The 12,976-nt window shown below is 41.7% G+C and overlaps 2 protein-coding genes across 4 annotated transcripts in view; both read left to right on the forward strand.

Moving 5' to 3' along the window:
- arid4b (AT-rich interaction domain 4B) overlaps positions 1–8,857 on the forward strand; it is a 44,243-nt gene extending 35,386 nt beyond the window's left edge. The window contains exons 16-24 of one of the 2 annotated variants that reach the window (XM_079248535.1): positions 35–267; positions 2,680–2,862; positions 3,910–3,994; positions 4,084–4,288; positions 4,418–5,650; positions 5,779–5,889; positions 6,033–6,257; positions 6,429–6,575; positions 6,705–8,857. In XM_079248535.1, the coding sequence (XP_079104661.1) occupies positions 35–267; positions 2,680–2,862; positions 3,910–3,994; positions 4,084–4,288; positions 4,418–5,650; positions 5,779–5,889; positions 6,033–6,257; positions 6,429–6,575; positions 6,705–6,856 (2,574 nt within the window). In that variant the 3' untranslated portion in view covers positions 6,857–8,857. The remainder of the gene's footprint in view (positions 1–34; positions 268–2,679; positions 2,863–3,909; positions 3,995–4,083; positions 4,289–4,417; positions 5,651–5,778; positions 5,890–6,032; positions 6,258–6,428; positions 6,576–6,704) is intronic. The other variant, XM_079248536.1, reaches the window with a different exon arrangement.
- A 2,059-nt stretch (positions 8,858–10,916) lies between these two features.
- Positions 10,917–12,749, forward strand: tomm20a (translocase of outer mitochondrial membrane 20). 2 transcript variants are annotated; one of them, XM_079248559.1, is made up of 5 exons: positions 10,917–11,116; positions 11,457–11,499; positions 11,588–11,669; positions 11,868–12,010; positions 12,299–12,749. In XM_079248559.1, exons 1-5 carry the CDS (start codon positions 10,989–10,991, stop codon positions 12,341–12,343), a joined length of 441 nt encoding a protein of 146 aa, XP_079104685.1. In that variant the 5' UTR covers positions 10,917–10,988; the 3' UTR covers positions 12,344–12,749. The 2 variants fall into 2 exon arrangements, with proteins under 2 accessions (XP_079104685.1, XP_079104684.1); XM_079248558.1 differs by having other exon boundaries at positions 10,917–11,112; positions 11,453–11,499.
- The last annotated feature ends 227 nt before the right edge of the window (positions 12,750–12,976 follow it).

The following is a 12,976-nucleotide window of genomic DNA, read 5'->3' on the forward strand; positions in this document are numbered from 1 at the left end:
GATATTTATTAAAAGCTCCCCTGCCCCCTCACAGGAAGAAAAACCTGATTTGACCCAAAACAAAACAGACTCTGAGCCATTAAAAACTGAAGGAAAGGAAAGTGAAAATAACAAAGATAATGATGATGATGATGATGATGATGATGATGAAGAAGACAATGGACCCTTGAAGGGAGATGCAGAGGAAGGCTCATCAACTTCTCGCCTTGGTGTAGACGGCGGGAAACAGGAGTCCAACAACGTGCAGGAGAGCAAAGACAACTCTGGGTAGGTGGCTTGAGGGGATTGTCCCCCTTTTAGTGATTTAAAAAAAAAAAAAAAAAAAAAAAGTCCTCATGGCACACGCAGGGGTCCTGCAGGGTCCTCCACAGTTAAAATGTGTTTGTAGTCAGTTGGTGTAAAGGTTTTTTAAAAGTTTTTTCCAAGCAAAAGTACCCGAAGGTATTCACTTTCCTCCATGAGCTACAAGACTATAAGCAGATGAGGAGTAGTGACCTTAATGACACTAATACCCACAATCCACCTGTACCTGCTAACCAGAGAGAGGAAAGCTCTTCTCTCTCTCTCTCTCTCTCTCTCTCTCTCTCTCTCTCTCTCTCTCTCTCTCTCTCTCTCTAACTAAGCTCTACCCACTGCCCTCTGCGCTATTATTATTTCTTGTGGCTTTGTCGGCTTCAGCTGGACAAGACATCTTAGAGCACCAAAGCCTGACTGCTGCCTTTCACCTGGCCCGTCACGCCGTGTGCTCTGTGTCTCTCTGTCTTTCTGTGTGGGACTGTTTGGCTGTGGCAAACCTGCCCTGATTCGGTGCACACAACATGGCTGTGCTCTTCTCAGTTTCTACCCTCTCCTGATCTTTGTCTCTGTCTCTCTGCTCCCCTCTTCCTGTCTTATCTCATTTATGTATGTATTTTTTGGGAGGGGCGCGGGAGGGCTTTTGATGTTCAAGCTTTATTAAATGTTCCATGTGTGTGAATGTTGTCATTGAAGCATTAACCCTTCAGCTGTGAAGTAGTGCTTCGGATGCAGTAGCCCGTAGTAGAAAGACCTTGTAGTGTTGGCAGATGTTGGTTCTGAGCAGTTGTATGGTTTGGTTTCTTTTGTTCCTTGCCCTTCATCTGTCCAACATCGCGACTCTTAGATCAGGTTAGAGCTGTTTTGGTGTAATCTTTGGACTGCTAAGGGCAGAATAATGCAACAAACTTGCAGTCGTACAAAATTTTCCACATCCTGAATAGTCCAGACAGAAGTTACTGCTCTTAGTGTCCCGTTTTCTGAAGTTTAGTGCCTGGTGCCTCAAGCGGACAACACAAGATCATGCTGATTATCATCTCTGTGGACTTCTGTGACAATCAGGAAGTTCCTCAATCGTTTGGCTTATCCAGGTTCCCATATTATGTGATTTCTCTGGGATGCTCTGCAGACAACCCACAGGCTGATTTGAGCTGAGCTTTCCTGATAATATCGCACTTCTTTGATGTTTACAACCTGTAATCTGGATGGGATCTTAGGTCAACACTTTGATTTCAGTGGCAGATTTTGTGCTTTGCAAGTGGAATGTTTTTACCATCAGATTACGTGGGGAAATGATGATCACCTAATGACAGCACAGAACAGTATACAAGTGAAGCATCGCTCTACTTTTTTATGAGACCTAAGCAAGAGGCTTGAGGTTTTTTTTTTTTTTTTTAAAATTTTTTATCCATAACATGCTGAAGTCAAAAGTTAATTTAAAATGAGCAGATTTTTACATTAACATATCTGGAGTTCAACTACAATATTTAACATTCTCTATTGAAGAAAAAAAAAAAAAAAAAGTCCAAATATTAAATATTGCTGATTATTTTTCTTGGCCACTTGTTGCTGTGTCACCATAGGTTTCAGTTGTGTTCGTTTTGTTTATAATACCTAAAAGTGCACCAGGTCTAGCACGTCTCCCCCTTCCAGTTTTAGCCTCCAGAGTGTCTCTCCAGCTGACCCACTTCCCACCTTCTTCACTTTGGCTTGTTAAAACTACGGTCGTGCTGTACCAGTTCTATGTGGCGGCTTACCAGATTGGACCTCATGCTCCCTCACAGTGCTGTAGACCTGCTTTAAGTTGCTGCGCTGCCTGCAAAGTTGTGCTTTGTCATGTTAACCTGACCCTGTGGTCCCTGCGCCTAAAGACACTTACCGCACGCCAGAATATCCTCCAGCTTTAACATCTGACTGTTTTCCCACTAGCTCCTTCTTGTGGCTGCTTCATTTCCTCCAGCGTGTGTATGTGTGTGAACGAGAATCCCAAGTGCTTCATGTATGGATGTAGGGTTAGATAGACTAATTGTAGTCCTCCTCTTCATGATCATAGAGTTTTGCCATGAAAGATTTATGTTTTATTTGCTGAAACACTTCATGTACTGTTTTTTGACTGGCTTACTGTTAATGATGCAGTTGTTTATCTTGCTGTTTGCTGTAGGTTGCACTGGACAAGAGATTAGACAGGACAAAAATGGAAAGCTAATGTTTCTTTGTAGATTAAGGTCTAGTGTTGTAATGGGACAGGGCAGGCAGGGGTGCAGCCTATTAAACTGGAAAAGGGGGCTTTTTTGCAGCAGGCAGCGAGCTGGGTGGATGGGTGTGGGGTGGGACTTTATGGTGTGCAGCCTAGGGCCAGGAAGTGCTGAACTGTTTTTCTTGCAGGGATGACAGCAGTCAGGAGGGGGAGGAAGGGGAGGAGTTTGAGTGTTACCCCCCGGGGATGAAGGTGCAGGTGAGGTATGGGCGAGGCCGCAATCTGAAGACGTACGAGGCCACTGTGAAAGAGGCAGACGTGGAGGGGGGAGAGGTGCTCTACCTGGTGCACTACTGTGGCTGGAACATCAGGTAAGACAGGACCTGGGGAGAAATCATCTAATGCCTATATTCACTCTAAAATTAAATTTTAAAATAAATCAATCAAATTTTCTCTTGACTTGCAAATCACCCAGTGGAATAACTGTTACATGGGTGTCCCCCTGCAGCCGGAACAGATGCATTCCCTCCCTCACAATTCTGCTTCATCTGATCCAGTGCCATAGTCAGTACCCTGATTATGGAGAAAACTGGGCCATCTAGTGGCAGAAACAGAACTGAACATTGGGTTGATGTGGATTCCTCCACAGCATCCCAACTCAGTTTTGACTTAATCCCCCTGTCTGTCCCCCCAGCTGTCTGTCTTTCCAGAAAACCTACAGACAGACTGACCCTCAACCAATCAGAGTTCTAGGAGTGATCAACCAGTGATTTTTAGCAAAACAAATTCTTAAACCCCCACAGCGGGATCCTTGAATGTCGACAACCCTTCTGATTTTTGAATGGCCAACCCAAAGTGCTGCTACACTCACCTCTACCTCTCAACCCTCTCCCCCCTCCCCAGTGGGTCAGGGTTAATGCAGCGTTAAGAGGAGTATTAGGGTACCATGACACAGTGGTTAACTAGCAATCAGCATTTCATTGTCTCAATGTTGTTGTGTGGTCCTCCAGCACTCTATTAAAGACAGCGGGATGTTCTTTGCATTGTGTCTGTTGTGTGTGATGTTGTGACACGTTTCATTTCCACTCATACGACCCTACTAGCTCCCTTTGGTACTGTTGGAACTCTGTCGAATATGATTTGTGTGGTGGTCGGTGTGCATATTGTTTCTTTCTTCATTGTAAAGGTTTGTCTTTTTCCACATAAATGCCATCGGATTCCTCTTTTTTTTTTTTCTTCTTTTTTTTTTTTTTTTTTGCTGTTGAGGCTTATAGTGTAACAGCCACATGTTGGGGTCAGCTTGTAGAGGTGTCTGTGTGGTGTGGGACAATATTTCTTGGCTCATTTCAAAGACCTGAATGCTACAGTTGTTTTATCTTTGTACTTGATTTTATTTTATTTTTTTTATTTTTTTTTAGATATGATGAATGGATCAAAGCAGACAAGATTGTGCGCCCTGCCAATAAGAACGTACCAAAAATAAAGCATCGCAAAAAAATAAAGGTACGACTTTGGAGAGTAGTCCTTTTTTTTTTCAAAGCGTGAACCTGGTTGGTATGACATGGATCGTTGACTGTGTTAAATTCTGACAGAACAAAGCTGAGAGGGAGCGAGAGAGGTTGGAGCGGCTCGATGAAAGAGAAGTTCTCAGCCCTTCATCCAACACTAACAGAGTCCCACGCTCCAAATGTGGCCTGAGTCAGGATGTCTTTTCCAAGATGGACGAGGGTGAGGACAAAGGGACTCAGCAGTCTGTCAAGTCTATAGAAATTACTTCTATCCTCAATGGCCTGCAAGGTAGCAACACTCGTGAACCTGTAGTCATAGATTATTAAAGCACATTAGGATTGTTTCACTCTCAAGTGGTTAATTAAGCCTTTATGTGTCTTAATGGAACTAACCGATAGTTTGTCTGGCTTGCTTCAGCCTCTGAGATGTCCACAGATGAAAGTGAGCATGAAGATGAGAAGGGAGAGCATCATGAAGAGAATCAGCCCAGTAGCCACGGCAGCCTCAAGAAGGGTCCATCAGAGCTGCCGCAAATATCAGAGCGCTGGGAGAGCGGCGTGCCCTCTGAGGGATCCAAACCATCCTCAGTCTCTGGAAAGACTCAGGATACCGTCAGTACAGAGAACGCCGACACAGGGAAGCGTAGAGGCCACCCGGAGATGGACGGAGAGGTGAGCACAAGGAAGAGGAAATCTGACAGTGCAGCAGAAAGGATCCCAAAAGGTCAGGCCAGAGCTAAGACCAGAAACACCAGGAGTGCCGATTGGTTGCCTGGAGGGTCTCCGAGGAAGCTGGAGGAGCGAGCAGCTGGCCCCGGAGAGGAGAGGGAAGCCTCCTCGAGCAGCAGCTCAGATGATGAGAGTGCAGCACTAGCAGAGTCCCAGGCGCAGGAAAGTACGCGGAGCCGCCCCAAAACTAAAGGTTCACCTTCCAAGAAGTACAACGGCATGAAGGAAAAGACCAAAACTGGCAGACAAGCAGGCTTTTGGGAGATTCCTGAAAAGAGGGCCAAAGTGTCTGGGAATGCAGAGGAGAGGGTTGCTGTTCGTCCTAAAGGACAAAAAGATGTGTGGTCCAGCATCCAGGCCCAATGGCCAAAGAAAACTCTGAAGGAGTTGTTCTCTGACTCGGACACAGAGGCCGCCAATTCTCCTCCCCCACCTGTACCCCCATGTCTGGAGGAGCCCAGTGTGGAACAAGATGCTGGACCTGATGATGAAGCCTCAGAGGAGCAAATGGAAAATGACAAGCTTCAGGAGTTCCCAAGCAGCGGCAGTAACTCTGTGCTCAACACACCACCAACAACGCCTGAGTCCCCCTCGGGAGAAGGCAGCACTGTGGAAGACTCTGGTCAAGCACAGCCTTGCTCCCCGTCACCATCTGTGCCCCCCGCCTTGCCTTCAGAGCCAGTTTCTGACACACTTCCCCTGGGTCCCGTACAGGAGGAAGTGGCAGGAGGCCGCAGCGAGACAGATAGCAGCACGGTGGAGGTGGAAAGTCTGGGTGGGGAGCTGCAAGAACTTCCACAGGACGAAGGGGCAGGTTCCCCCTCAAAAGTGTATGACGTCAGCCTCTCCTGCAACAGTAGCAGCAGCTGCAGCTTAGAGCTGAGCAGCAGCAGCCACCAGGAGAGCGAGCAGAAGTCCAAAGGTATGAATGCTAGAAATTTGACTTGAAATAACCCTAATAAAGTTCATGATTTCCTTCAGGCTGTAATGCTGAAGAAACACAAGCCGATAACTCATTTCACAGTCTGCCTATTCCTAATTTGTTTTTAGTGTCTGTGAGTCAGAAGCGGCAAAAAGAGTCACAGACGGGTGGAGCTTCAAAGAAACACAAGCCAAACCGCAAGAGCCTTGGTGTGCCTCCCAAAAAGAATAGGAAAACAGGTAAAAACAGCTGACAAACCCTACTCATTCAAACACTAGCTAGGCTTTCATTGGCCACAGAGTCGCCAGATGTCATAGTGGAAGATCGAGTGACATTTTTATTTCATTTTCTTTCCTAATCTCGTCATGTCGTCTCCCCTCAGCCAACAGCAGTGACAGTGAAGACCAGTCTGTCATTGAGGGCACTGCCAAATCAACTGCCTCCAAAAATCACGCTTCAGACCTGAAGGCTGCCACGTCACCTAAGTGTCACGGACGATCTCCCCCCTCCAGCCATAAGTATCACAAACAGGCCGATGCAGATCACACTCAGAGCAGAGACAACCATGGAAGATCGCCGCGTGTGTACAAGTGGAGTTTCCAGATGTGTAAGTGACTTTTTAGTTTCTTCTCTTTTGAAAGATTGAACTATTCCCTTAATTTAGCAGCAACTCCAACTGGAAAAGAGTTTTATGTATAAGGATGTCAGCAGAGTGCACCTGTTTTTCTGTCCCACTAAATCTGAAATCCCTAAAATGCTTAATCTTGATTCTACATAGCTGATCTGGAAAAGATGAGCAGCCTGGAGAGGATTTCATTTCTCCAGGAGAAGCTGCAAGACATCAGGAACCACTACCTCTCCCTCAAGTCTGAGGTGGCTTCTATTGACAGACGAAGAAAACGCATGAAGAAGAAGGAAAGAGAAAGTGAGTCAGGTCTTGTGGATTTAGAAGTGTGCATAGTTTTTGGTTTTTAGCTCATTTTAACATGCTAATAACTGCAAAATGTTATTTTAACATCAGAACAATTTATATGTTTGTTTGGTTTTTTTTCAGGCACAGTAGCAGCTTCTTCCTCCTCCTCTTCTTCCTCCTCCCCGTCCTCTAGCTCACTGACAGCAGCAGTCATGCTGACGCTTGCCGACCCTCCAGTATCATCATCATCCTCTTCATCTCAAAACTCTGGGGTATCAGTGGAATGCAGGTGACAGGACTAAGCAGCAAAGAGCCACCGCACTAAGCACTTAACCAGCACCCCGGGGGCGCCGCACCCATTCCTTCTCAACAGGACGGATGGAAGAATCAACCTACATACTGTATCTACTGGGGCACAAAAGCAGACCAGTGACAAAAACAAGAAACAAGCACTATTTTCTACTGACAACTGTTTCCTTGGCAAGCTAATGGCACTTAAGTGCACTTTTAAGAAGATTGTGTAGGGAGGGAGGGTGAAATTTGTTAAATATTATCAGTAATAAGAAGAAAAAAAAAAAATCCAGATTTGTCTTTTGCGCTATCCTCAGCTGAACATTTCCAAGAATTGTTTTTTTTTGCGAGCAATAATTATTTTCCATTTGATAAAACTGATCATTTCCAGTGGAGACCCCCCCCCCCCCCTTTCTGCAACCTGCCCTACTTGTGGTTGCCTGTTGTTGAAGGACGTTCAGAGGAACACTGCCACTTTGGCATTAAGGGCATATACAAGTCATTTTGACATGTGTCTCTGCTCACCTTCACTGGTTAAACCTGAAGGGGTTGATTTTGCTCTTCTCACGTATATGATCCTGTATGTGTTGGCATATAGGTGGTGATGGATTGGGTTTGAGACCATCTTGGGTCCTCTGACAGCCTCAGTGGATGAACATCAAATGTTTCTGTAGTGCCTTTTTGTTCTTCTCCATGAGGCACATTGAACAAGGACAGCACTTTTTTTTTTTTTTCTCCAGATCCTCTTCTTAAATCAAAGGGTCAACTGGAATAATGTGTTCCTTTATAAAAGACTGAAGAATGCTGTATGAGTGAGCAGGCAGTGAAGGGCTATGCCCGACAGATAACGATGGATGTTTTAGGAATATGCATTGTAAAAGCAGAGCTCCGATTACTGGATCACCCATAATCTACTACTGAATACTCATCTGGCTTGGGGTATTACTGTTGAGTTCAGCAGTATAATACATGCAATGATGTTAGTAGTAAATGGTCACATTACTTCAGTTCATAAGCCTTTTAAAAGCCAATCTGCTTTATTCCATTATATTGTTTCAATGCCCATTTAAACCCCTCACACTAATCATCTTTGCTAGAGATGTGATGTGCAACTGAATTAAACTAATTTGAACTATTTAAATACTACCACAGACTTAAAAAGAAACAGAAACCTACATTTGCAGTGTTTGCAACAACATGAAGTTTTGTTTTTGTTTTTTTTAAATTAATTTGGTTTATGTTTGCTGCATTAAATAAAGCAACCTATATGTTTTTTTTCTTATTTGGTATGACTTTCTGATTCTACTCATGATAAAAAAAAAACATGCCAGGTTCTTCTCATGCTCATCCCTACCAAACCAGTTTGGTTCTTTTTCCTGTACTATGGCCAGAATAAAGGTAGAGATATTGTAAATGTGCATTTATATCATAAAGTGACGTATGTGTAAACATTTCTGAAGACATCTCTGGTGTTTCCTTTGTATAAATCCCCCTATTGTATTATAACCTGAAGTTGCGTTTTGTTCTGCACTTGTATGTAATTGTATGCTTTTGTTATACATTTGTATATTGAGAAGTGTTTTGAGTCAAGCTATTTAATATCTTGCACTGTTAATAACATGTACTTTTCTGTACAGACAGTTTTACGGTTTTAACTGTAGTTTAAGTGTAAATACTGAGGGTTACAGCATGTATATTCTCTTAAATCCTCCTTTCTCCTCTTCCTTTGTCTGCGTTCATTTATGTTCCTCTCCTTCTTCATGTCATTCTGTTTTTGTTTGTCGCCCCTTTCTTTAAATTACATCTTTGCTTTAAGTTCGTACTCTTCTGTTTTTCCATATGTTTTGATTGTTAGAGAAGAATGGTGGTTTTTGGATGTGGCTGAACTGTTTTCCAACCTGTACATGGCCCAAAGCAAAAGCTGTATGAACCTGTATATGGAAAACAGTCTGCATTATAGATTCAGAGACCGTAATGGAGCTTATTGAAAAAAAATGCTCAATAGTATTTATTAGGCTCATCTGATGATGGTCATTGTGTAATTTATTGTAAAAATGTAAGCAAAGCAGAAGCCTCTGTTTGAAATAAATGCCATAGTTTGTGAAGTACTCTGTGATTTTCTTGCCATTAGGGGTGACAAAATTATTTCTATTCAAATACTTCACTTTTGTACAACTTTTAAGTACCCTTTAAATTTGACCTATACTTTTACTCAGTTCTAAAGGAAAATGTGCACCTTTTATTAATGGTTAAGCAAATATTGCCTTTAGTAGTTTTATTTACAAAATTATTTGTAAAAAGTTAAATGATTCTAAGTTTAAACAATTGAAACTTTAAATGAATTTGGATTTTATGTAAAACATAGAAACTGAATACGGCAATTTGCAAAACCTTTACATTCAGTTGAATACACTCAAAGACAGCCCTGTAATAGACTGGCGAGCTGTCCAGGGTGAACCCTGCCTTTCACCCAAAGACTGCTGGGATATGCTCCAGCTTCCCCGCGACCCTGAATTGGATTAAGCAGTTAGGAAAATGAATGAATACTCAAAGACAAGATATTTAATGTCCAACCTGAAAAAGTTCTTGTGGGGGAAGGAGTGGGACATTCGCTAATTTTTAATTCAATTCTTGCAACATGTTATGCAAAATGCTGGGAAAGTTGAGGAATCCTGAAAAAGGACCACCTATTTGGAATGCTCCACATCTGAAAAGGTTATTTGGAAGCAGGTGAGTGCCATGGTTGGGTATAAAAGGAGCATTCCCAAAAGGCTGTCATTCATAAGCACGGATGGTGGTGAGGTTCACCACTTTGGGATTAACCACATGAGCAAATAGTCCAACAACCTAATGACATTGGGTACGGTTACATAATCTTTCTTTCTTTATTCGGAATGAAATAATTCTAAATTAATCGAATACTCCTATGATTTTACATGTAAATAATTTCAAATTACTTGGAAACGCGTCCTTACTTCATTCTGCTTTAGATCGAAGAAGGAAGGATTCTGATTGGACTGAGGGCATGTGTAACGTACTTACGTCTAACAGAAGAAAACAAAATTTGCTTCCTGCTTCTTGTCTTTCCGATTGTAACATGGACAACTACATAGTTAAGAACAGTTTTGCTGTTTTGATTATAATTTTTAAGTGCCAGCTCAACCTGAGCGTACTTCACTTTTTTCAGCAGATGAGAAGGCGAAGGAAAATAGACTACTGAACATGGGAGGCAAAACCATGCACTAACATATTTTTGCCATAGGACGGGGCAAGGTAAGCAGCATGTGCAGAACAACTAGAGCTAAACCAAGGTTTACATGGTAGAGGAATTAATCAGTTCAGATTTAAGATGTGAATAAACCATTCACTTATTTTGGAATTAAGTTTAATTCTGAATCAACTTTTTTTATTCGGAATTCGGTGTTTACATGGCAATTTTCCCACCAGTTTAAAGCAGAATGAACTTTTATTCGGAATTAAAGAGGAATTCATACTCCCATGTAAATGTGGCCAATCTACAGTTGCAATAAATTTAGGGATATCATCTAGAATCCTTAACATTATCAAAAAAAATTAAATTAAATTTAAAAAAAAAAAAGGATAAATACCTGCACATAAGCATCATAGCCGAAAGCCAAGACTGGATGCAGCACTACATTCAAAACTGAAATTGTGTAAAAGATGTTACCACATAGGCACAAGACACTTGAAAAAACCATTGACAGTGAACACAGCACATCACTACATCTACAAATGTTAATAATAAAACTCTTGTGTAATGTCGTGGTGGTTAGGTGTTTGTGGGGGATGAGTGTTTCTTTTAAGAATTTTTTTTTTTCATTTTATGAATCAGCGGTTATGTGTTATTGCACAGGTGTGTGACTGTTACATAATTAGATTTTTGAAAAACTAACAAACGTGATCAGTTGTTAATTTTGTATTGTACAGTTTAGTCATGCAACAGGTCCTGTTAGTGCCTCAGTTAGCCCCGCCCATCCCCTCTCTTAACATGACGACATTACGTACTACTGCGTTATGAGTTACGTACTTCCTGCAGTAACTTCCTTAGCGGCGTGCTAGCTGCTAGCCAGCTAGTCTGCTACAAACCGTACTTATCCGAGGCTGGTTTCAGATATGATGAGCGGTAAAACGAGCGCGATAATAGCTGGGGTGTGTGGAGCTGTTTTCATAGCGTACTGTATTTATTTTGACAAAAAGCGACGGGGTGACCCTCGCTTCAAGGAGAAGCTACGTGAACGTAAGTGTTTGTACATGATGTAAAGGAAGTTAGCTCATTTTAGCATCGTTAGCCTCCATGCGGCAAGACAGTCAGGGCGCCTTAACTTTTGTATTTTTTTTTATTTTAATTTATTATAGGTTTAGAGGCTTGATAGATACATAACATCTCCACCTTTTCTCAACCACCCCCACCAAAGAAAGAACAAACAAATAGTTAATTTTTTTTCTTGGTTTTGTTGTGAGTCAGACAAGTTGTCGAAAGAGCATGCTGTAGCCTAAAGCTTATCTAACTTGTAACCACGTGTTTGTAGTCTTGTACAATATCAAACTAAACATAATCTGTTTTGTTTTTATTGTAGGTAGAAAAAAACAAAAAGTTTCAAGTGAAAAGTCTGGACTGTCAAAAGTAAGACGCGTGTTAACTTATTTAACCACATGTTTTGTGCTTTTTTGAGTGGCAAATGTATATTTCTGACACTTTATGTCCATCAAAGCTTCCAGACTTGAAGGATGCCGAAGCTGTTCAGAAATTCTTTCTGGAGGAAATCCAGCAGGGAGAAGAGCTGCTGTCACAAGGTTAGACTCATGCCTGTTCTTACATTATTCTCACCAGACGCCTACAAGTTTATGTGTGATGATTTTAAGGTAATGAATGTAGTCATCTGACTGGTAGATTTCTTGTTGATCTATTTAATCGTCTATAACTCGTACATGTTTGTTCACGTGAATACCAAGTATGCATAGACTTATGTCCCTTTTATAATCCTAACTCAGGTGAATATGAGAAGGGTGTAGACCATTTGACCAATGCAATTGCAGTATGTGGTCAGCCTCAGCAGCTACTTCAAGTTCTCCAGCAAACTTTGCCTCCTCCAGTCTTCCAAATGCTGCTAACTAAACTACCAACAATCAGCCAGGTGAGGCTTTTTTCCAATTCTCATTAACTATGACAGCGTTATATTTTAGTGGCAGTTGGAGCATCCTTATGAAAACCCCCCAGTTGCTGCTTGTGGTTTCTGGGACAAGGAGGGATGCTATATGAATCTTAGAATCATCCAAAGCTGAGAGCTTTGTGACAGTAGCTCTTGGTTATTTCACCTCTAAGACACCAACAACTTCACAATTAACAGGGAAATAAGTAATTTTGTAATTGAAAAGGTCTTCTCTATATTTCTAAAAGTGTTTTTCTCTTTTTTTTTTGGCAGCGAATCATCAGCTCACAGTCTTTAACAGAAGATGACGTTGAATGAATGTGTGTGTGCATGTAAGGTTATTATGGTTTGTTCCTCAAACGGATTCAGTCTCTGATATTGCTGCGTTGTTTGGTACAAATGACTGCACTTGTGTGTGAGTTATGAGTCATGACAGAAGTTTTTACAATCCATACATGGAGAACTTCTGAGTTTATCTTTGTAACCTCACTCCCCCTACATATCATATTTCCAGCTGTCTGTTAATTGTGTGTGTTTTTCTCAAGTAATTGTGGTCTTTTTTTAGGGGGTGTGCTGAGACTAACTGTATTAAATTAATGTACAATATTTATGTGCTAACGATGGTGTTTCCACTAAAACAGAATATTGGAATGTTGTCATTAAGTCTGAATCTGATCTTATCAGTAAAATGTTATTTTTATATTCTAGTCTTCTGTGTAAAATCCTACAATAAAGGATAAAAAAAAATGTTGAGTTTCTGAGTATCTATTTGCCAGTAGATGGCAGCAGCAATGCACAGGAAAATCTAATGCTTTTTTAGGTGTTAAGTGTGGGCAATCTCTTCTCTAACAGCTATGGAAAGAAATCGCTGAATAGTCGATGGAACATACTTTAAGAGCTCCAGTCCTTTAACATTTCAAAGAAATGCCACAGCATAACAAGGATTTTACT

This window comes from Telmatherina bonti (assembly GCF_933228915.1).
Source record: "Telmatherina bonti genome assembly, chromosome: 11".
In the NCBI taxonomy this organism is placed as follows: Eukaryota; Metazoa; Chordata; class Actinopteri; order Atheriniformes; family Telmatherinidae; genus Telmatherina; species Telmatherina bonti.

Coding starts and splice junctions, on each gene's coding strand:
- tomm20a (XM_079248559.1), top strand. CDS start 10,989: ATGATGAGCGGTAAAACGAGCGCGATAATAGCTGGGGTGTGTGGAGCT. Junction 11,117..11,456: donor GAGAAGCTACGTGAACGTAA/GTGTTTGTACAT, acceptor TATTGTAGGTAG/AAAAAAACAAAAAGTTTCAA. Junction 12,011..12,298: donor AACTACCAACAATCAGCCAG/GTGAGGCTTTTT, acceptor TTTTTTTGGCAG/CGAATCATCAGCTCACAGTC.